Source organism: Epinephelus fuscoguttatus, linkage group LG13 (genome assembly GCF_011397635.1).
Source record: "Epinephelus fuscoguttatus linkage group LG13, E.fuscoguttatus.final_Chr_v1".
Classification (NCBI taxonomy): domain Eukaryota; kingdom Metazoa; phylum Chordata; class Actinopteri; order Perciformes; family Serranidae; genus Epinephelus; species Epinephelus fuscoguttatus.
In genome coordinates, this window is record NC_064764.1 from 40,458,819 (window position 1) to 40,482,468 (window position 23,650).

Below are 23,650 nucleotides of genomic sequence, written 5' to 3' on the forward strand. Positions count from 1 at the left end.
AAAAAAAGCAGTGAGGCTGCTCTACCCTGTTAAATCAGCTGCAAAAAACAAACAAAAAAAACAGACGTTAAGCGATGCATGTGCGCTGCTTACACAGGCAGTGTGGCCAGGGTGTACGCTACGTTTTCTTTTCTCCAACTCAACACACTCCTCTCTCCAACTCCTACTAATGTTTACACTCTTGTTTTTCTGCAACAAGTCACACCTCGCCAGATTTCACAACAAGACTGCAGAGAAAGGTGATACGATGTCAGTATAGTTATCGAAAGACCATTTCAACTGTCTAGTTTTGTTGAAAACTGTGTGCGACACGCGGAAAAAGTAGGTGAGATCTTGATTCTCTAGATGTTCTGCACCTGAGCAGCACTGCTCACATAGGCAGTACGGCTGCTCTAACCTGTTAAATTGGCCGCAGACCCCCCAAAACATTAGACGTTCTGCCACACACATGCACTGTTCATGCAGGCAGTGTGGCCCAGGTGTACTCTGACTCAACTTCTTCTTCTCGACACTCCTGTCTCAAACTCTCACCAGTGTTTCCACCGTTATTTTTCCCGCTACATGTCACACCTTGTGGGATTTCAGAGTAAGACTGCAGAGAAAGGTTGTATGATTTCACTATGATTTTAAAAAAAAGCAGTGAGGCTGCTCTACCCTGTTAAATCAGCTGCAAAAAACAAACAAAAAACTAGACGTTAAGCGATGCATGTGTGCTGCTTACACAGGCAGTGTGGCCCAGGTTTAAGTTACACTTTCTTTACCTCGATTTGACACACCCTTCTTGGCATTCACTTTCCAGCTCTCATTAATGTTTCCACCTTGTTTTTCTGCAACAAATCAAACTTTGTGAGGTTTCAAAACAAAACTTCCTCAAGAGTGAAACACAATAAAAACAGACCGGAGTAAGCGAAAAAACATTTCATTTCTCTGTTGGGATTCTTTCCTTAATGTTGTCAGACGCTCAGAATAACAGTCTGAGCCTGTCAATGTCAAAAATAAGCACTTTTAGTAGACGTACACTGACAGAGCGAACACGCCCTCAGTGGTTACATTGCAGCCTTTCTCACGTCTGCAGCGCTCTCTTTCTCTGTCGATACTGGATCAGTGTCAGAAACAGTGTCTCCATTTGTCACTTAGACACAAGAATATGTGAAAATAGCACCCAGGATGAAAAAGTTTTACACTTTGTGAACATGTTGCTTCATCAGAGGCCGAACATTAAAAACAGCTGGATGCAACTTCAAGTGTTTTTCCAAACTTTGAGTGATGTAAAAATAAAAGCACGAGAGAGAGAGAGAGAGTGATGGAGACAAAAATAAACCTTTAAAAAAAAAGTAAATGACAGACAGATTTACAAAAAGCAGCTTTCATGGGCCGCTGCTGCAGCTCCCACTTCAAACCAGTCATTACACCGTATGTCTTTCAAATGGATGGGACTACCAATCAGTGTTTGTCAGCTGTCTGATTTGTAGAGTTTAGACTGGCTTTGAATTACACGTTAGCCTCAGTTTGTGTGTGTTTATGTCTTTGAGCTGGACATATTGTTTATAGGTGTGTTTGTTGTCGTGTCCCACTCTTCTATTTCTTTGGGTGTGTCTGCATTTTTTGCTCTGCAATCTTGTCTTTGGCCCTCAGTGTGTATTTGTTATGTCTAGAACGTGTAATAATGTGGAATTTGATAGTGGCTTATCATTGAAAACAAGAGGTTGTCCCAGAATCAAACACAATGCGGGACAAACAGAGCAGAGTGGGGGTTTTATTTCTTGACATCTGACGGTCTCAGAGCAGAAATATTGACGTTATTACATTTTTACTGAAAAGACAGTGAGCGACAAAGATACAGCAGCTTATTTTCACTTTAACTGGTGCAGGTTTTAAAAGAAAAATCTTTACAGTTGACTGTAAAGTTTCCCACACAGGGCTGACAGTTGACCAGAGAGGCAGTAAATTGGGAAATGTGTCATGACCCCTCTCCTTATCAAAAAGACATTACATTTGTTGCCCGTCTCCATAGCAGATATGCAACAGCTCCTCTTATCGCGTCTTTATTAACTGCTCTAACTATCACACGCCTTATCAAACAATGCAGCACAGATGGATTTAGGATGCAGGCGATAACAATCTGGGTGATATCAGTCCTCGATTTAATGTGCTGATCGTCGTCACGCCGTTAAAGATGTGTAGAACAAAAGGTTATTGCTCAGCACGCCCATAATAATTGCATAAAATAGATTAGCATTTATCAGTGCGTGACGGCGGGCACGTCCACACCCGTGTTATTATTTACACGTCATTCTGCAACATTTTTAAAGTGTTTACAGTGAAAACTGGGAGAAAGAAACAAAGTAAAAACAGAGATGTAGGATGATGTACTTTTATTCTGTAAGTACGCATCTGCATCTGGGCTCTCTGGCCCACAGGATACCATTAAAACTCTGTATTACACAACACTTTGTTGCTGAAATGAGGCGCCAGGTTTGATTTAAGTTCACTGACCCTCAAACTAACAGAAGCTCCTCGACCATAAACTGAACGATGCAGCATGAAGCTTCAGTGAGGGATCGTATGACAGTGACTGCAGTGGTGAATGAGGATGTATGTTAATGTTTCACTTTATGAAAACAACAGCGCCCTCCCAGTGCTGGAAGAAGATCCTTTACTTTAGTGAAAGCACCAAAACCACCCCAGGAAAAGCCCTGCATTTAAAATCCTAATCTAGGTAGAACATACATTTTATTAACTAAATGTTCTTATCAAAACCTCAGATTTTCCTGTCATGTATCCCAACATTAGTAGAGCTTTGGTGAGCAATCATTCTCGTTGTTGATCTTGATTAATCATTAGATCTTTAAAACGTCAGAAAATAGCGGAAAAAAACACAAAGATGTTCAGCTCACCTTCACATCAAACACAGAAAAGCAGCAATCTTCACAGTGAAAAAGTTGTAACAGACAAATATTTGCGTTTTTTTCTTCAATCAATTATCAAAACAGTTGCTGAATAATTTTAATCACCTCCTATATTGACTCATACAGATGCATTAATGTGAGGGCAGCTTCCTGTTGCAGCTGCTCCAGGTGGAGCTAGTTTAACCACTTTATATAACCCAGGTCGGGCCCCTGAGGGTCACCAGATAAACCTGAGGGGTCATGAGATGATAGATACGGAGAGAGAAGAAAATCGGAGACAAATGACATGTAAAAGTTAAAAGTACAGACCTTTTTTTGGAACAAGTCACAATTCAAAAATGTTAAATGTTAAATCTTTAAATGTGTATGCATACAAAAATTATCCATATGTGTGTTTTTAATGTAAATTCTTAACCTGGAATCAAGACGGTCCCTTCTTAAATAAACTAAACTAAAATAAACAATACTGCTGTAACACTGTAGGGTTGACTATTGGTGCTTTCACAATATATTTACGTAATGAAATTTTTGATAAGTAAATGTTGTGGATATAATAGAACGGCGAGAAAAGTCTGGTAAGTGTTTTACTGTAATTTCGCCATTAAAAGCAGGAATATACAAAACTTACGATATTACAATATCTAGTCTAATATCACATTGTTAATATAATATTAACATATCGCCCATCCCTGAATGTAGCATATAACTAAAGCTGTCAAATAATTGTAGTGAGCAGAAGTTTACAGTAGCATGAAATGGAAACACAGGAGGAAAGTACAAATACCTAAAAACTGTAATTAGGGACAATACATTGAGAACTATGTGCTTCCTTCCCATAACATGATAAAATAATATGACCATGTTAAATTATTTTAACTATTTAAATTGTATACCTCAATTGGGGCATAAGAACACAAATATTTACGTGTTTATTAGTGTCAATAATCTTAACGTCATGTTTGAAGACTGTGAAGAATATTTGATTTTATGAACAGAATGGAGTTTCTTTATTGTTACTGTTCTGGGTGGAGCCCAAATATACAAGATATATAAAGACAGAAGAAAAGAGCAAGAAGAATAAAAAAAACTTTTCATGCAACTCACACACACTGAACACACGTACACATCATGCCTGTGCACCCATATGTGTATTAAACCAGAAGAAGAATGAAGGATATTGCACAGAGGTCGGTTTTCCAGCACAGTATGAATATTGTCTATGGTGGGTGTGCATTCAGTGCAGAGTTCAGTGTGGTGACGGCCGTCGGGTAGAAAATGTTAATCTTGTGGCGTTGATGGATCTGTAGTACTTTCCTGAAGGACAAACAAGTGAGTGTGTGTTAATACACTCACTTTTTCCTCCTTTAAAGGGTGTTTTTGGGGAGTTTTTCCTCATCCACTGTGAGGGTCCGAGGACAGAGGGTGCAGATTGAATTTAACTGAATACCAGCATTCACTTATGGGTGCTCACAGGAGGTGTTATAGTTTTAATAAATGCATTAAAGGTACAGTGTGTAAGATTTAGGGGGATTTAATGGTGTCTAGAGGTGAGGACTGCAGACTGCAGCCAGCTGAAACTTCTCCCAGTTAGAATTCCTTCAGAGTTCATTGTTCAGGAGGCTTTTACCGGGAGCTGAATTATCCACAGAGGTCTCCTCCTCTCTAAAACAAACAGATTCAGAGATTAAAACCTGGAAAAACACTGAATCAAGCAGTTTCACAGTACAAATCAGTATTTCTTGACCCTGTTTGGCATGTCAGAGCCGGCCCCCTTGTCCAGCACATACTCATGTGTGCTCACCTTTTTTCTCCGATAACTTAACATCCAGACATTCAGGAGCTTTTTACAGTGAGCCAAATTATCCACAGAGGCACCTGGTCTCACTCCAGAGTCACTGAAATCCAGCACTAGGGCAGTGGCTTCCATCACTGTCAATCACTGCAGTCGAGCTGTGGTCAAATTTGGCAGCGCTAAAAAAATGCAAGTCAAGATTCTGTTATTGCACTGTCTATTTCTCACCCCGAATGTTTTCAGAAACATATTTCAGTGTGCTGTTTAGCTGTAAATCAGCTGGTGGGTGATGCATCATTTTGGCTTAACTGTTCTCAACATGGCCGCCACATCGCAAACTTTCACACTGGCAGAAGTCAATGCACAGATCAGATACCATGTAATAAGCTGTAAAGTCCCAATAAAACAGAAGTTAGAGCATCTCAGCCGACCCGGTCTCACTCCAAAGGCTTCGAAAAATTCTGGTGGCAGAAGTCCAAGAAGGACGTGTGGGAGGGGTGGTGGATAGGTCCAAAAACCACGGACTTTCACCCGAGAGGCCAGTGTTTGCTTCCCATAAACGCTGCTCTTTTTTCCTAAACCCAACCGTGTGTGTGCGTGTGTGTGTGTGTTGGCAAAACATAACCACGTGCATTTGTTGTTGAAGGGAAAAACAGCAGTGTTGTACCGACATAGTGCTTTTATTTTGAAAAAGACTATGCAAACTGTACATTTCCTGTGAAAACAGAAGTGTATTTTGAAAACAGACAATGCATGTAACAGGCTGAAGTTGACACGGCGTCCCAGAACGTCAACAGCCAACACACCCAGGGTACCTTGGACGCCTTATGTGGACGTGGAAAGTCCATGACCAAACGTGGACATGTGACGAGGTCACAGTGAGGATGATGTTGGCAGAGGTCTCTTCCTCTTGTAAACAAACAGACCAGGTGATTTAAACTGGCAAAAACACTGAGTAAAGCAATTTCACATTTAAAAATTGTGATTCTCCGATGCAAAACACATCCACGTCTAGAGCCAGTGTTTGGTTTGTCTGTCCTGGGCTACTGTAGAAACATGGTGGTGCAACATGGTGATCTCTATAGTTGAGGACCTGCTCCCTGTGTAGATATAAATGTCTCATTCTGAGGTAACAAAAACACAACATGCTTATTATATTGCTGCTAAATTCTACACACTGGACTTTTAATAAATACGTAACAATCTGCTTCATTTGACCGCACGTGACCTGACGATGATTTGATGTGGCGATAGTTGCCATTGTTGAGATGGGACGTCTTATCTGAGCGAGGAAAGCACGATATTCTTTATCTCTCGGGTCAAATACCAAATGAAATGTAATTGAAGCAGGATGTGTTCAGAGATTATATGATGCTGGGAAACTGTTGGAGGTTAGATGGTGAGATGTCGGCGAGGACAGGTCTTGATAGGGATCGTCAGTAGCGGAGGAGCTGCAGCAGGTTGGGACCTGTCGGTGATAAAGACAGATTCTGTGCAGGATTATTTGTAAATAAGAAAAGGAAATCTAGTCCGTCACTTCCTCTTGGCAGTTTTACAAAGCAGGTAAAGTTCCACTTATCATCTCAGAAGAGCAGCGCTGGATGTGATGTGCAGCCGACAGTGAATTCCTCTCAGTGTTCTGTTGTTTTTTTATTGTAGCTACAACATTGTTAGCGGTTGGATTTATTTGCAAAGCCTCCCTTTTTTCTCAGTGAGCCCTCACATTGTGAATTATAGCCACTGTACTCACATTTAAAGCCATTGCTTTCCACTCAGTGTAACTCTTTGAACTTGTTCTCTTTTTTATTAAACTCTGCCACTCACATTTTTTGGCCTCTTTGCCTCCCACACTTTTTAATCACGCCAAAGCTAATGTTTTTAATTTATTATACATTTTGAAATTTTGCCCGAGCTCTTAATACTTGTCAGATTGAGAGTTTTGTTTTTTCACTGTTTGTGGTGGATGGTGTTTTTCAGCTGCGTTGTTGTGAAAGAGTCGGTATAGAAGGTAGAGAGGAGGCGAGAGGAGGAAGAGGAGGAGGAGGAGGGAGGCAGAGAAGCACCACCACACAAAACATTGTCTTTTGTTCAGAGTTACGACAGCTGCAGCCGTAAAAAGCAGCAGAAATATTAAAAAGTGAGGGAGAAGGAGGGGGTTCGGTTTCTAATCAAGCGCTGTGGAAAATGCCACACTCAAACAATAACCACGGATTCTCCCTCATTTGTTCTGCTGCATCGCTGGCCAATGTCACTCAGTGCAGAGACCCTCTGTGTTTTTCCACTCCCAAATCTGCTCACTAACTTGATTTCCATACTTCGCTCCCTCTTTACCGTTTTTTCCATGGACACTTTCTAATCTCCCTCTCTTCTCTGAGGGTCACACATGCTGGCAGATATTGTCCAGGGGCTCGTATGTAAATAAAAGCGGGCGCATTTGGCGTGAGTGAGCTGGCTGCTCTTTCGCATGTTGGCGTGTGTCCCCTGTCTGGCCTGGCAGCGTTTCTAATGGCATTACCCTGTATTAGACGTTTGGCTGACGCTCCCTTATCAGGGGACACCGACCCACGAGGCTCACGCTCTCGTGAATGTGTGTGCGTACATGATGTATATGTACTCATACATATTAAACGCAAACACACAGGCGAGCCTGCACTGTTACTGCTGAGTTTACAGTCCCAACAAACACTGAGAAACAGGACTCTCTGTCGTCTTGTGTTTCTATTTGTCTCCCTTTCAATTCTTTGATTAAATCTAACAAACTTGCCATATTTTGCCACTCAGAGGGAGAGCTCAGATATTTTGAAGTAGGGTTTTATGACAGTAGATGTCAGCTGGCACGCCCCCAGTTTGGAGGAGCAGCAGAAATACCGCCATGGAAGCTGAGCAATGTGCTGCTGTGGACAGGGGCAGTAACAAAATGTATTTAAGCCACCTTAAAAAATCAGTATCAGTTTAAGTGTGCGCTGTATTGAGAATATTTTTACCTTGCTGTTGGTACAAACACAGCATAGGAGGGACGGAGCTTCTCGCCTTCACGCTGGAAGAGACAGCCTTTTCCTTGGGGACTACATTTTCTCAACCATAGGACATCCGTATTCTTACACATCTCTCTTTTGGTCTGTTCCATCTCCCTCCTCAAAAGTTTTTGTGTACACTCTGGTTCATAAAGGCTTCCTGTTTGTCATTTATGCCTTAATCGACAAGGTGTTTGCCCTGGTTAAATAGACCAACTAGCGCAGTATCATCTAAATAATTTTAGATTTGACAAGATGCCTGACTGTGCCTATAGGCAGCCAATCTGGTCTCACTCTGAAGTCGTTGAAATCCAGCTCTTGGGCTGTGACTTGCTGCGTCAGACACAGATGAAAAAAGCCGTCCTTTAATGTCCAAATCATACGCAGGCGGTCGCCTTTATAGTTTAACGGCACCCAGTGGCCTTAGGAGGAAAGAATGAAAATAAGGCATCCCAGAACGTCAACAACCAACACACCCAGGGTACCTTGGACGTCATATGTGGACGTGGAAAGTCCATGACCAAACGTGGACATGTGACGAGGTCACAGTGAGGATGAGTTGAGTCAGCGGTATAGAGTGTGAATAAAAAGAGGGGCTCCTGTTTTAGTTAAGATAGTGCCAAACAGTTTGTTATCACACCTGACAAACTGAGGTTGAGACAAATGATAGTCTAAAACCCAAGCGATATTTGTGTTGTGCAGATTTAAATTCATTAATTTATTAGCTGAAAGCTGTGGCAGCTGTATTAAAGAGTATTTTATTATTATTATTCCGCTGATGGACAGATGGCCGTTTAATAAAACCAGGATGTCTCTGCAGTATAAAGACACAAATACTGAAATTGTTGCCACAGAACCAGAGAAAACAGAGAAAAAGGATGCTTTTGCTAAAGAGGGAGAAAACCTACAACTACCAGAATGCACTGTGCTGCACCGGACCAATACACACTCTTGCTGGTGGGTGACATAATGCAAACACACCTGTTTGGACAATGGCAGCCAGCTGGCAAGAAACTATCTCAGTCTCTTGAAGTTAAACAGTAACTGAGGTGAGAAACAGGCAGACAGAATTTGATCAGCGCTGCCTAGTTTTATGGTTTGATCTCAGGTTTTTCTGCCTCCATTTAACTGTTCAAGAAACAGTATGGCGCCCACTTCCTGTAAACAAATTCTCACTATTACAGCTAAACAGTGCACTTAAATATGTTTCTAAAAAACATTGTAGGCCATAAATAACTGAATGAGTAACATAATATTTTATATATTTGATTAGTGCTGCCTAATTTTACCATTTGACAGGATTTCAGTCAGAGCTTGAGAGAGAGAGAGAGAGAGAGAGAGAGAAAGTGGTCTTTCTCTTGACCCACTTCTATACTCCTCGGGTCTGTGGTGACAACATGGGTGGCGGGCAGTACATCCTGTAGTTTGAGCAACAGCCTGAGAGCCATTGAAACTGCTCCGGATGACATAATTAATGTTATCTGGAGTTTGGCCGGGGGGCGAGGTGGGATATCTGGGCACTCATTAGATGGAGGGAAGTTTATCACAGGTCATTTACACATACTGCCCACATTGTTTTGATGCAGAGCTGGGTCAAAATCTGCAAAGTACCACTTTTAAAAGCACCAAAAAAAAAATCCAAAATATAATCCTAACAGGGCCGGCGCTTGTCACAAGGTAGTGCACAGTCTACTGCCACATTTCCCTGAAAGTAAATTGCAAAGGATCTTTAAAGACGAAGACCTGTCCTCCTGCCGGCCAGGTCACTCCAGGACAACCCTATCAAAGCATTTTATTATGTGCACCATGAGGGCTGTAGGTCTGAGGTTACTGAGACTACTGCTCCTCCTGCGTTTTTGGGACCTGGAAGACAAGATGTTTTCCACATTACTGGAATTTTTTTGATGGAGAGAAAGAAAAAATTGAATGCAAGAGCAAGGGCCTTATCTCACTTGAACTGCCCTTGAACCTCATCAACATCAGTAATAATAGCTGGGCTGCAGTCCTCAGGACGACTCAGAGACCAAAGCCTCGGTCCATCTCGCAGTTCTGTCTTACCTCTCTTCTTGTCTGTAGCATTCAGCTCCAAGCCCATTCCTTACACAAGACACAAGTCTTTTTGAAAAAAAAAAAAGAGTTGCAAATATCAAGTTTTATTTTTAAGAATAATTTGTCCTAAAAAAGCTGGGCACTGTACTTTGGGGACTACTTGCAGCTGCGTATTAATACACACATAATACATAGTTTCTACCCCTCAGATTTCTCCTTTAACTGTTTCCAGACTCGTTCTCTCTGGCTGGAACTCCTCTGGGGGTCTGGAGGAGGATGGAGCGAGGAGGAGAGAGTCCCATCACCCAGGACAGTCCTGAGCGAAGGGGAGGCAGCCCCGACCTCAGCGGCCTTCCACCGCCGGGGAAGAAGGGCCGGTTGGAGCTCAACGGGAGCCCCACTGGGCCACGAATACGTCACAACGGAGCCCCACAGAGGCCTCTGGGAGGTAAGCCACATGTTGATCAAGAGATGCAAACATATGGGCTTTGGTGTTGTTTATTCATAGTATGAAGAGATTCATTTCAAAGGGACAAACTCTATAAGCGAGTTTCCATCCACCTGTGAAGAGATGAAAACATTGTATATGTGTGGAGAGAAGAGGAGACTGTAACCTTCCTCACATTCACACATGCAACTGGCAGAAATGTCATATTTCCATCATGCTTTCTACACGGGTTTTCCATCATTTGAAGTTTGACTGGAGCTCATGTCACCTCAATGCACCCTCTTCTTCTGCAGTGTTTCATTGAGACACAGAGTCTCCTCCTCAGAGACCTGGGGTTTCATTTATAAAATGATGAATAGGATCCATACTGAAAAAGTACGTTTGGACAAAAGCCAAAAATGGCATGTGCCCAAAAAATATTTGGCTTCCACCTCACACTCTGTGTTACCAATTTCCCATCTCCAAAATCTTTGTACGCATGGGTCAGGTCTGTTTTTATAGATCACAACTTTTCCTTGGGAAGTGGCGTACGCCTCTTTCGGTCCTCGTTTTGTGTGTACACAGTGTTTATAAATGACCCCTGTTCACGAAATTACAGGCAAACAGGACACAAATCATTCAATGATTAGTAAAGAAACTGCCAAACTGATAGTTTAAAACATATCGCCAAGCAACACAAACTCTCCTCAGATCTCTCCCTGAAGGGACTCATGCTGGACAGCTTCGGTTCCTGCTGTAGCGTGCTCCAGGTTGTGATGGAAGAGTTGAACAAGGCCCTTTTACCAAATTCTGTACAGACTGAGGCAACATGCTCTCACTCCAAAGTCGTCAAAATACGGCGCCTGGTCAGTGACTTCCAACATCAGGCAAAAAAAGGCGTCCTTTCTCGTCGGCATGATACTCGGCCATGCGCAGTTATAGTTCACTTCCCGTTTGATTGTAAAGCCAAACCCTGTTCTTTTTTCTTAAACTCAACCACGTGTGCGTGTTGGCTAAACATAACCACGTGCTTTTGTTTACCATTAGAAAGCCAAGAATCTCCTCTTTCCAACAGTGCATAAAACTCAAAATGTGTTGCAGGATCAGTGTGACTGAAAATGATAAAGTCACATACATATGTAGGTGGTTAGAATCTAAATCGGGCCACCTTGTGAAGTTAAGATGCAGGGAAGAAGCTGGCACCTGACTGGTTGAATTACGTCCACCAACAATTCCAAATATTCACAAAACAGAAGAGGAAAGAAAGGAGCATTAATGTGCATTTTCTTCTGCAGAATTTCTGGACATTTGGCCAAAATGTGACTAAATTTTGATGAAAATTTGATTTATGAAAAGTTAATCAACACCTCCCTTTAATGTGGTTCAGACAAAAAAAATTAAAATATCTCATGTTTCAGAAATGAACAAAAAGGTAGGAATTATTATCCAAAGTGCTCACATCACTGGGTTCTGGTTGAAAAAGAGGAAGCCAGATGACGACACCTCAGAACAGCTGTTGCCGTTTTCACTCAGGTGTCAGAGGTTTTTTGAGTACCAAACCCAAAGACAGCTCCTGGCTCTGCAGCGAGCCACATCCTGGCCACGAGCGGAGTTTGGCTCAGCGCGCTGTGTTGTAGTGTGGCAGCGCTGCCGGGAGAACTGGAGCTGTTTCTGCACTGTTAATCTATAAGTCTGGGGGGAACTGTATAACACAGGCTTACCAAATAAAGGAGATTGCTCCATATAAACAAGATTTATACAACTCACTCTGGTTTATCGATCCCTGCATTCATTGTGAAAGTTGTTTCTTGTTTATGTGCGTGTGTGTGTGTGCACTTAACCCTGTTTCTGTCGCCATATGTTTGCAGAAATAATTCAGGTGACGTTTTTCAGTGACTTTCCTTAGATTTAGAAGGAAATATGTTCCACGCTGTTCTGCAGTGTATTAATATATCATGTTCTTGTTCCAACACATTATTGACATCAGTTATTTTTATACTTTTACACTGACTGAAACATTTGATCAAAGATGCTGTGATTTTAACGCTGCACCATCACATCAAAGCAGGAATATTCTAAATATTATGTGCATCATTTTATACACATTTTCCTTTAGAGTGTCTGCAGGTCCTTAAAAGTCCTAAAATATCTTAAATTCAGTTTTATTCGTATTAGACCTTAGGGTCATTAAATAGTCTTTAATTTGAGTTTTTGAAGTCTGAATTGCCACAAACATTTTATCTAATTTCATTTATCTTTTTAAGTCGAGCTCTTCTACCAGAAAGTTTCAGATGTTACAAATCTTTAAAGTCCAGTGTGTAAGATTAAGGGGGATTAGGTGTTGTCTAGAGGAGAGGATTGCAGATTGCAAACAGCTGAATCTTCTCCTGCTCCTTTACTGTTAATTGTTCAGGAGGTTTTTAGCAGGAGCCGAATTATCTGCAGACTTCTCTTTGTCTCCAAAACAAACAGACCAGATGATTTTAACTGGTAAAAATACTGAATGAAGCAGTTTTACATTACAAATCAGTGTTTTTCTGATGCTATTTGGCACATTGGAGATGGGCCCAGCACCTGCTAATACGTGCTCAACTTCTGTCTCTGATAAGTTGAGAAGAAGACGTTCAGGAAGTTTTTAGCAGGAGCTGAACTGCCATTATAGTTTAACAGCAGCTGGCGGCGTCAGGGGGCAACACAGTGGGACAAGGACGAAAGTTAAGGCACCAAAGTCCCAGTGGGGTGGGCAGGAGCGGGGGTGGATGGGTCCAACAAACACTGACTTCCACCCAGGAGAGCGGTGTTTGTGACCCGTAAGATTATAAAGCCAAACCCTGTTCTTCTCTCCTAAACCCAACCACGTGTGCGTTGTTGAAGGTAAAAAAAAGTCGATTTGCGATATTGTACCGATGTAGTGCTTTTATTTTGAAAGAGACTGTGTGCAAACTGTACATTTCCTGTGAGAACAGAAGTTTATTTTGAAATCAGACAATGCATGTAACAGGCTGAAGTTGACACGGCGTCCCAGAACGTCAACAACCAACACACATTGAGATACAACGTCCGAGGTACCCTACCTTGGACGTTGTATCTCATCATGGAAAGTCCGTGACCAACTGTAGATATGTGACGAGGTCGCAGTGAGGATGACTTGGTGATCTACCCAAATGAGGGCTCTACGTGTAGAAATAAAACTCTCATTCTAAGGTAACGAAAACACGATGCTTCTTTTTTTTTTTGGTGATTGTAACTAAAGAAAACAAACTTATTATATTATATTCCACTGCTGCCAATATATTCCTACACACTGGACCTTTAATCTGACCAATCAACCCAATACTTAACTTTATACTTGAACGTACCTGTTAGCAAAATGCACATTAACCTTAATCACGCTCATAAAAGCTTCCTCTGCGCAGGACCACGTACTCACCTTTAAACTTACCTGCAATGCTTGTCAAAACATCAGTCTTAAGTTTGGTTAAATTTATCTTGAAAACGTCTTCAGAAGCTTTAAATGTAATCATCTGACACCCTGTAAAATTAATTCTTGAATGTTTCTGCGAAACTCTTCTTCTTTACTGGAATAAGAAAGATCCATTTCTGTGGCTTTGAACAGTGCTCGGCTGCACAGTGAGAGTTTTTGTAAAGATGGACCCATCTGTGGTTTGGGAAAGAGTGAAAGAGGTTAACAAATCAATGTGGAGCTCAGATTTGACCACAGTAAGAAGAGAGGAAGACGAGGCGACGTGTTGAAGTGAGAGAATGAATGAATGTTTAAAAACGTAGAGAAGACGAAAACATCTCGGTGTGAGAAGAGTGTGGAGGCATCGAGGGAGGGACGCAGGGAGGAAGGAGGAAGGGGTTTCCTGTGCTCAACGGATGGTTGGCCTGTAATAATGACGGGTTGTCTTTGAAGACAGGAAACTCGACGTGTCTCCTCCAAACCACACTGCTGCCACGAGGAGGGGGCCACACACACACATACACACACACAGAGCAACAAACACACACAGATTTACATGCTCTCACACACCATATGTCCACATTCAAACTTGTACGCTGTGACACCCAACAAATGCTGCCAAAACACACACCCACTTACACTGCACACACACACATATCTTATTTTAATATCCCCGTTCACTCATCCCCATACATATTAGAGGGATTAGAGGTTTGAGGCAACATCACATCATCCAAACCAGATCATACAGTGAGCGGGCAAATCACAGGACACTGGATATAAGAGAAGACAGACTGAGGTGGAGACAGCCGAGCGTAGAGCGATACAGGCCGACAGAGGCAGAGAGGGAGAGGAGCGCTGGTCGGAGGGAGCTGCTCTGTGTTGACAGTTATATTTCCCTGTTGGGGGAAATTCACTTACTTGAATTGGCACAGTGCTCCAGTGTGTAATTCACTCCATGAGAGCCTGGAGGACTGGGAGCCGAGTGATTAATGAGGAGGAAATAGAAATATAGGAATTGACTGATTAAAACAACGGGTGGGATGGATCTGTGTGAGGGTGGGGGGTGTGGGGGCTAATGCTGCATGCACCTCATGGGTGTGCGTGTGTGTGTTTGGTATTGTGTGGTATCCATGCAGTGGAACACATTGCCGTGCCCTGTATTATTAGTGCTGGGACGCTGCCTAATGCTCTCCCTCCATCATTTCTTCAGAGAGCTTTAATTAATTGCCAGTTGACAGGTGGCCCAAAACCAAAAGCCTTTTAGGAAAAAGGGTCAGATTGGAGAGGAAGGATTGATATTGGTGCACAGAGCCAAAACGACGCGGATGCTGGGAATCGGATACTTAATGTAACCAGATACCGAAAACACTGAGCAGGAACAAGTGCTTGTCACGATTTAAATATTGTAAAGTGCTGTATTGATAACGTGGAGCTGACGAGGAGGCTGTAAATAAGCAATAATGCAAGTCAGGGTGTCTTCTTATGAGATTGAACTAAACAAGCAGGAGGTGAAGAACGCCGAGACGTAGAGCACAGGAGTGCGTTATTAATTATATGCAAACACTGCCATAAAAAACTTATAACATAGCCAAAAATGGATGGACGTGTTTTTGTTTTTACTCAGTTTTGTTTGTAGTTTAGTTTCCAGTGTTGACTACAGTTCACCATATCAGTAATTTAAATGCACTGTTCCAAAATCCAAAACACATTTTCATACCTGTCAAGTTTTGGATTTGAAAATAAGGGAAATTTTCGCGAGCCGTCCCACCACCCCAACCAAGCTCCAGTATCCCTTACATTTTAAGACAGGTGTACACAGAGGCGGTCCTGGCTAGTTTTACGCCCTGGGCGAATCATCCCTCGGCGGACTTCTCTGTCACCTGTAAGCCGTTATCTTGTGCCTCAGAGCACTATGATCCTCCGCCGTATTCCTGTCTGTGACCCCCGTTCAACCCACAACCACCAGGATTCACCTTTCCTTTCTGCTGCTGGTTGAAACGTGATAATAGGGGCACCCCAGCACCCACTCCACTAACTTGACGTGGAAATGAGCAGTAGTCTAGAAAACTGGCGAGGGTTTTTTTTTTTGTTTGTTTGGGGTTTTTTTGGAGGGCACACATAATACGGGAGATATACGGGAAAATACTAATATGGGAGGACGGCGGGAAAGAGGGGTAAAATACAGTAGTTTCCTGGCCAAAACAGGAGACTTGACAGCTATGCATTTTTCCTCTTACCTGTAGTGCTTTTTGTTAATATAGAGTGTTTTGATCAACCCGGTGTCCCTCTGAAGTTATCAAAACCTGATGCTTGGTCAGTGACTTGCAGGGTTAGACACCGATGAAAAAAGCCATTCTTTAATGTAGGCATTATATGCAGCCAGTTGCCGTTATAGTTTAATGGCGCTCAGTGGCATCAGCGGGAAACATGGCAGGACAATAACGAAAGTTAAGGCAACGAAGTCCATGTAGGGCAGGTGGTAGGGGGGTGGATGGGTCCAACAAACACTGACTTTCACCCAGGAGAGTGTTGTTTGTGTCTTGTAAGATTGTAAAGCCAAACCCTGTTCTTTTTTCCTAAACCCAACCACGTGTGTTTGTTGTTGAAGGAAAAAAAGTGTTGATTCACTGTGTTGTACCAACGTAGTGCTTTTATTTTGAAAGAGACTGTAGGCAAACTGTATATTTCCTGTGAAAACAGAAGTGTATTTTGAAAACAGACAATGCATGTAACAGGCTGAAGTTGACACGGCGTCCCAGAACGTCAACAACCAACACACCCAGGGTACCTTGGACGTCATATGTGGACGTGGAAAGTCCATGACCAAACGTGGACATGTGACGAGGTCACAGTGAGGATGAGTTTTGGTGTGAGTCGTTAAGTGTTGGAGATATCAGCTGTTGAGATGTCTGTATACTCCGTAGAGTATAATGGATCTAGGAGGCACTCAGCTTGTGGAGCTCAAAAACTCAACATCAGTGTCTCTTTCCAGAAATCATGACGTGGTAACTCAAGGTAATCCACAGACCTTGTTGTGAGCAGTTTATGTAGGAACTGTTTTCTCTTTACTGAACTACACTCACCAACTGTATCACTGCACAGAGGGAGGCGTGCATCTACTCTCGGACAAGAGGCTCGTGCTTGTGACAGCATGAGATATACATCTTTTAATGGCGTCCTCCTTGGCTGAGCTGTAACGCTAGCTAGCTCAGTGGTGCTAGATGAGCTAGCAGTAGATGCTTCCTTCTGCTCCACCCTCGTACAAATATGGACACCTCTGGTTTCAAAGAACAGGAGTCCACAAACCAATAGGTGACATCACGGAAGCTACGTCCATTATTTCTGCAGTCTATGGGGACTGACTCGCTCTTGGAGCCGGCCTCAAGTGGTCATTAGTGGAACTGCAGTTTTTGGCACTGATATTTTCCTGATAAGGAACTATGGTGGCCTTCAGATCGTGACTGCTGTCTGTCAGAAGTAGCGTAACACTGTCATTGTGTCCCAAAAGAAGAGAGAAGCTCGTCTGATGAGTTTGACGTTCATCACATTGTGTTTCCTACCAACTGTCAACTGTTTCTTTTCATTAGTTTTGTTTGCTTGAACCAAACCAAACCTGAACCACAGCGGGGGCAGATCAGACTGAGTAATTTTGGTAAGGAAGGCAAATAATATCGTCCTGACACGAGATGAGCTCATCACTCATTTCAGTTGTTTTGAAGGAAACAACAAGGACCTGTTTTGTCATTTAGGTCAGAGGCTGGCATGAAAAGTCCCGACCTGCTGGAGCAGCGAGATTGGACGCATTTATATCTTCTCTGGCCTTTCTGTTATTGAGTCACACTTCCACGTGTGTTGCTGTGAAATGGTTTAAAGAACTATGAATTTGAAAGTATGTCAAGGTCTGTGTGTGTGTGTGTGTGTGTGTGTGTGTGTTGGGAGAGCTCCAGTCATGCAAACTGTTAAACTCTTCCAGAGAATCCAGTTTGGTTTTCACCTGGACTGAATTTGCATTTCCGAGGAAGACTATCGTGTAAATTAATACACGTCTCTCTTAACAATTAATAACTACATTAACGTTAATATTTAGCATCCTCTGCTTTAAATCTCCTGTTTACAGTTGTGTTGGATGTTAAATTTTTATTGTAGTCTGTTATTAATACTCTAATGAAAGCTGCTGTCAGTGCAGCTCTCCTGTATATTTGTATAATCTTTGCATATCTGTTAGGAGAGACTAATATGCCGTTAGATTAGATGCCTGGAAACGTCCAGCTGACAGTGAACAGCACTGTTACAGTTGATTTAGGAGCACATATCATTTGTTTTACATCCTCTGGTTGACCTTAGCGTATTGAGACCTTCAGGTGTTGCATTATTCAACTGTGTAAAACACAAAGGATGAAGTGATTACAAGCTTGACCCACAATAAATGTGATCCACATGTCTGCTGTCTCTGAGGGAAAAACTGTGTTGTGATCACACACAATAAAATCCAGACATTAAAATGAATCTTCTTGTTGTTTCCTTCTCCTCCGCAGGTCTAATGATTCCAGTCTTCTGTGTGGTGGAGCAGTCGGATGGAGGGATCCAGACAGACGGATGTGAGGGCAGAGAGGAGCATGCAGAGTTTGTGCTGGTCAGGAAGGATATTCTCTTCTCTCAGCTGGTGGAGACAGCTCTGCTGGCCCTCGGATACTCCCACAGCTCGGCGGCACAAGCCCACGGTCAGTCAGACAGACACTGCAAACACAGGCACTGCTGTATCTCTGGGATCTGTCCGAGAAACTTGAAATTCAGGACATGAGGCCTTTGGTGCCTAAAATTATAACTATAATTCAGATAATCTCTTGAGGAAACATTTCTGCTTCCGTTGATGTGTTTTTTACTCTTGATCACACACTCAGTGTTTTACCCTCTTTTTGTTTTGAAAAAGCACAAGTGAAGATAAAAAAGTGTGGTAAAATTTCTGTTACTGAATGACAGAAGCACTGAAAGTGACTCTGACTGTTGGGAAATACTTCTTTCATATGAGACTGTGCATGTACGTGTACTAAAAATGAAGTTATAGGTGAATTTGTAAGAGATCAAAAACGATAGCATGCTAATGCCGTGACTACACTCACACCACGGCAGTTTGAAACTACAGAGCAAGCACAAAACAAATGGAAATTTATCTGTGAGTCAAATTTCAGAGCCTCTGACCGGCATCAAGTGCAAAGTTTTGAGCGTTTACATGGACTGAATTTGTGACTATGATAGAAGTTTTGAAACCACAATCGGAGCTGTGAAAATAAATTTTGGTGACGCACAGACCCATGATCTATAAAGATGCATTCACCTTTTTGTGCATCCAAACTTTTTTATGCCTACAAATCTGTCTCTGCACCCTTAAAGGAACAGTTATGAGGAGAGATATTGGGAAATTGTTGTAGCACATTTTCTTTCTTATCAAGAATTTCATGAGAAGATTGTTATCATTCTTATATTTATGAAGCTTCTTTGATCAGCCAGTTAGCTTAGCACAAAGACTAGAAACAGGGGGAAGCAGGTAGCATGGCTTTGTCCAGATATAATAAAAATCTGTTCAGACCAAACATTCAGGATGAGACAAAACTGTTGCCGGCTGATGGTGTCACCTGCAACTTAGCTGGTCCAATCGCTGGCGGCTGGTTTTAAAGCACGTCACCTGTTTCAACAGCCAATCAGCTTGTAGTGAAGTCCGCTGGTCAAGTCAAAATGACCGCAGACGGCGTGTTGGCTTGCTGCGGCAGGTGCTCCGTCCCCGCCGAGCCCTCTGATCCTGTTCTCACACCTTACCGCATCATTGGAGCGCTGAAAAAGACCAGCTCAACTTTCATTTGTAGCACGTCACTCCCGTCAGCAGCGACAAGTGTTGGGCGTCGGTTTGTAGCTTCATGTCACCAACACATAATTGAGTTACAGTCCAAACACTGGTCCTTGCACACTCTTAACTTGCAGGACTGATCGCCTCTTGACTTTGCTTTTGTGCTTGTTAGCGTTGTCATTAATAAAATGCAGTAACATTTTCAGATGAAAGACTTTGTCTGGCTGGTCTTTGCTTCGGGGAAAAAATTATTTGGAAAAATCCCCAAATGAGGAGAAGTTATGTGTAATGTGGCATTCATTTGACAAATTAAATAAAAAGAAAGAAAGCAGAGGAAGAACCTGAGAGCTAGCTGGAGGAAGAAAAAGACATTTGTACAGATGACCAACTTTTAAACGTTTTCAGCTTGGCAGAGAAAAACAGAATATCATTCAAACAGCTAAATATCTGAGGTCAAGTTGCCTGTGTCTGTTTGTATTAAGAGGATTTCATCAAGGCCATTATTAATAATAGTCATAATTTCCAACCTCCAAGTGTCTCGGACTATGTAAACTCTGGTGCTTCTGACTCAGAATTAAATACCGTGCAGCTTAGGGGTCAAGATGGGAATGATCCTTGAGAGGAGACCGTCCCTCTAATCAGCGGGCCGAGAAGAGAACTGGATGTGAGGTCGTCTGTTTGAAGCAGACACTGTACTGTTACGGCGGCAATAAGCACAAGAATGTTTGAAAAACACAACTAAGACACAGACAGAGCCTGTAAAAGTCATTAAAGACACAACAAAGAGCTGGACAGGAATGTCTCCGCAAGACAAAAATACATTGTGCGTGTGTGTGTGTGTGTGTGTGTGTGTGTGTGTGTGTGTGTGTGTACAGTATGTGTGAGAATGTTTATGAAGCAGAGGAAAAGAAAAACTCTGTAATTTATTGTTGCACACATGGTAGTCATCTGCAACAGGACAGTGTCATTTACTGCTGTCTTTTCTCAAGTATGCAGAAAATGCCATCTGGGGAAGTTGCCTCACATCGATATAAAATGGTAACAACAGAGAAACAGTGAGCAACAAGGCTATTGCAAGAGACTGCAAATGGTGGGAGATCCCCATCTGTTTGACATCTCGCTCCACTGTGTGTGTGTGTGTGTGTGTGTGTGTGTGTCATCTCCACCAGGTCTCGTTCGAATTAAATCTGCAGACCCGTGAGCGTGCAGACATGTTTCTAATGTGTAGGAGTTGTGTGAGTGTGTGTGTGTTCTCGCCTTCTCAGAAACACACTGCTGCAGGTAATCCCTTTACAGCCTCAAGGCCAGCAGCTCTTATCAGGCCTGCAGCCCACCTGAAACAAAGCGTGTACTCTCGACCTCAGTTAGAAATCTGACTCAAGGTATCCTGAACTTAAAGGAATACTTCACCCCCAAATGATCATGTGTGTATCAGTCACTCACCAAGTGTTACGTTGAATCTGTGAACAAAACTTTATTTGTCTCACATGCTTCCACAGTGAATGAAGAATCCAAAAGCAGAGGAGATTCTGGATGACTTTAGAGAGGGTCGTGTTAAACAACAGCAAAATATGACGCATTAGATACCCTCCTGGTTTTTTGTGTTGACACCAAACGCGTCACTCATGCTAGCTTCAACCCTAGAATATTTTGTTGACTTGTGTCATACATGTGTAAAATAGCTGAATCGATACATGAACTACTTCCGGTACATCCCCGCTGTCATACATCCCCGGAGGATCTCAACGCTGATAGGTGATTTCAGCGTGAATTGGTCACTTAAATTCAGATTTTTCAACTCTCGTGAATGAGCATATGATGCGAAATTGCGCTACTTGCTTCATTCGCATATTTTGCGTCATTTGTGTCACGTCCATTGAATCCATAGAGCCACCCGGCAGGAGTTAGCATCTAATCATGTCTTTACATGACTTTACATGTAATTCACTCACACAAATTGTTTTATTCCCTCCCGGTGTGAACACGACATTACGTGCATTGTGTCGTTTCAAAATAAAAATTAACAGTTTCTGCTCGTTACACTTTTTCAAAATAAACTTACAGCGTACCTAAAACACCTGTTTTTTACATTTATTTCCTTAAGTTTAAGCAACAAAGGAACGTAGTTAGGTTCAGAAAGAAACATCATAGTTTGGCTTAAAATAATTACGGTTATTGCTAACGTCACGTCACGTGAAATCATGTGACATGTCACTACTGTAGTATACTACACACACTAGCACACTATGTTGTTATTAAAATAGGTCTATTGACTTTTGGTTTCGCACAGGAAAAGGACAGCCGCTTCCTGGGTGAAAGTCTGGTGTTTTGTGTGTCGATGTCTTACATGGACGTCCACTGACATAGCATTCGGGACATAGTATTTGATGACTTCGGTTTTTTTCCGCTGCGTCAAATGCGTAAATGATACCAATATGTACACTATCAGTACAAACAACAGTAGACACAGTGGAATTATAACGTAACTCAGCTGGGCGATGTGCGTGGATAGCTGCCTCCGTGAGAAGAGAACAGAAGGAAGGGAGGGGGGTATCACTGTCCGAGGGCTGCCGTAGAATGGCAACCAGGATGTCAGCCGACCAACACTCGCTACCCGCTCCCTGGTTGCGGCGATTTGCGATGCTGGCCAGCTAGGAATGAACTAGCAGCCAGTACAGTCCAGTCCTCTCTGGTCTAGCTAACATTTAGCCGTGTTACTTACTGATCCATTAGAAAGAAAGCTAGCTGGACACGGAGCTCCCTCCATCTCTTGAACGCCTGACTGAGGTTTACTCTTGTTTTTCCTCTTCTTTTATCACTCTCCTTTTTGCTCTTCTTTGCCTCCTCACACAGAGGAGCTCCTTTTCTTTTGCTAGGCCGTTTTTCACTTGTCTCCAAACTTTGTCCGTCTGCCATTGTGCTCCTGACTCAACTATCTCATGCCCAACTCCTCATAAGGACCAGCTCCAGTCCCTGATTGGCTGACCGACCAATTTCACAATTCATGATGCGTTTCCTGCCGTAAAGCAGATTTTTTCCACGAAATTTCTACACCGGTGGCAGAAGCTTATTGTAAAGATTGCAAAGCCACTAAGTAACCTATGTAAACGCTGATAGTCTGATTTTACATTATTTTCATAATGATATATTTAGGAAAAGATGCATCTGTTGGCTCTTTAAATTTATCTAATCCCTAGTAGTCGAAGTTGTTGACAACAGAGATGCAACATGGGCTGAAAAGCAGCGTTTTTCTGCCTTCTTTGATAGAAAGTTTTGAAAGGTTTGAAGCCTGTTGCACCTCTGACTGCACCCAACTGTGATGTCACAGCGCACTAACACACATGGAGTATACCTGCACACCACTGCAGCAACATGAGGCATTACACAGCTGGAAGTCAGTAGAAATCTTCAGGCAGTGTTGCTGCTCTTAACACATTATGCAAATGCAGTCTGTGTCACTGTTACTGGTCCTTCTGGTGTACGTATAAACTGACTCTCATCTGCTGGTTGTGTCACAGATCTTTTTCTTCTCTCTTTTGGTTGTAAAATTTCAGAACTGCAATTGACAGGCTGTTAAAGCGAGTTAGAAACATAAACAACACACAGATGCACATTATGCTACAGTGATGGCTGAAAATAGCCCGCTAAATTGTACGGCGAGTTTTGGTACAGCTTGCAGATGAATGCCATTAGTAGCACTTTTGGCCTCAGTGTTTTTGCCAAGTATCAGGGGAGGTCTCTCTCTGTCTGTCTCATCAGTGTGTGTGGAAAACAGCGCCACATTGGTCCCCTGTCCACATCAATGCAGCCCCCTCTAAAAAGCACCACACCAGGGGCTTCAAAGGCGAAGACTAAACGAAACATCGCAGCTCGACACAAACACAACTCTGAGAATCGACTCGAGCGCTGTTCGCTTACAGTGTGTGTGTGTGTGTGTGTGTGTGTGTGTGTGTGTGTGTGCACAACAGACTTGTAAACTCTATTTAACCCATGCGAGGATGCATGTGCTCAAAGTTCACATACACTCGGCGTGGAGCACACCGTGTAGTCCTGCAGTATCACAGACAAAACACACACACACACACACACACACACACACTTCCCCCAGTTTCTCTCAAATGAATACTTTTTGTTTTTTAAAACAAGCGTTT

General features: G+C 42.6%; 1 protein-coding gene across 5 annotated transcripts in view; it reads left to right on the forward strand.

Moving 5' to 3' along the window:
- satb2 (SATB homeobox 2) overlaps positions 1-23,650 on the forward strand; it is a 78,456-nt gene that overhangs the window by 7,353 nt on the left and 47,453 nt on the right. For all 5 annotated transcript variants that reach the window (XM_049593959.1, XM_049593957.1, XM_049593960.1 and 2 more), the window contains exons 2-3: positions 9,997-10,212; positions 18,193-18,378. In XM_049593959.1, the coding sequence (XP_049449916.1) occupies positions 10,041-10,212; positions 18,193-18,378 (358 nt within the window). In that variant the 5' untranslated portion in view covers positions 9,997-10,040. The remainder of the gene's footprint in view (positions 1-9,996; positions 10,213-18,192; positions 18,379-23,650) is intronic.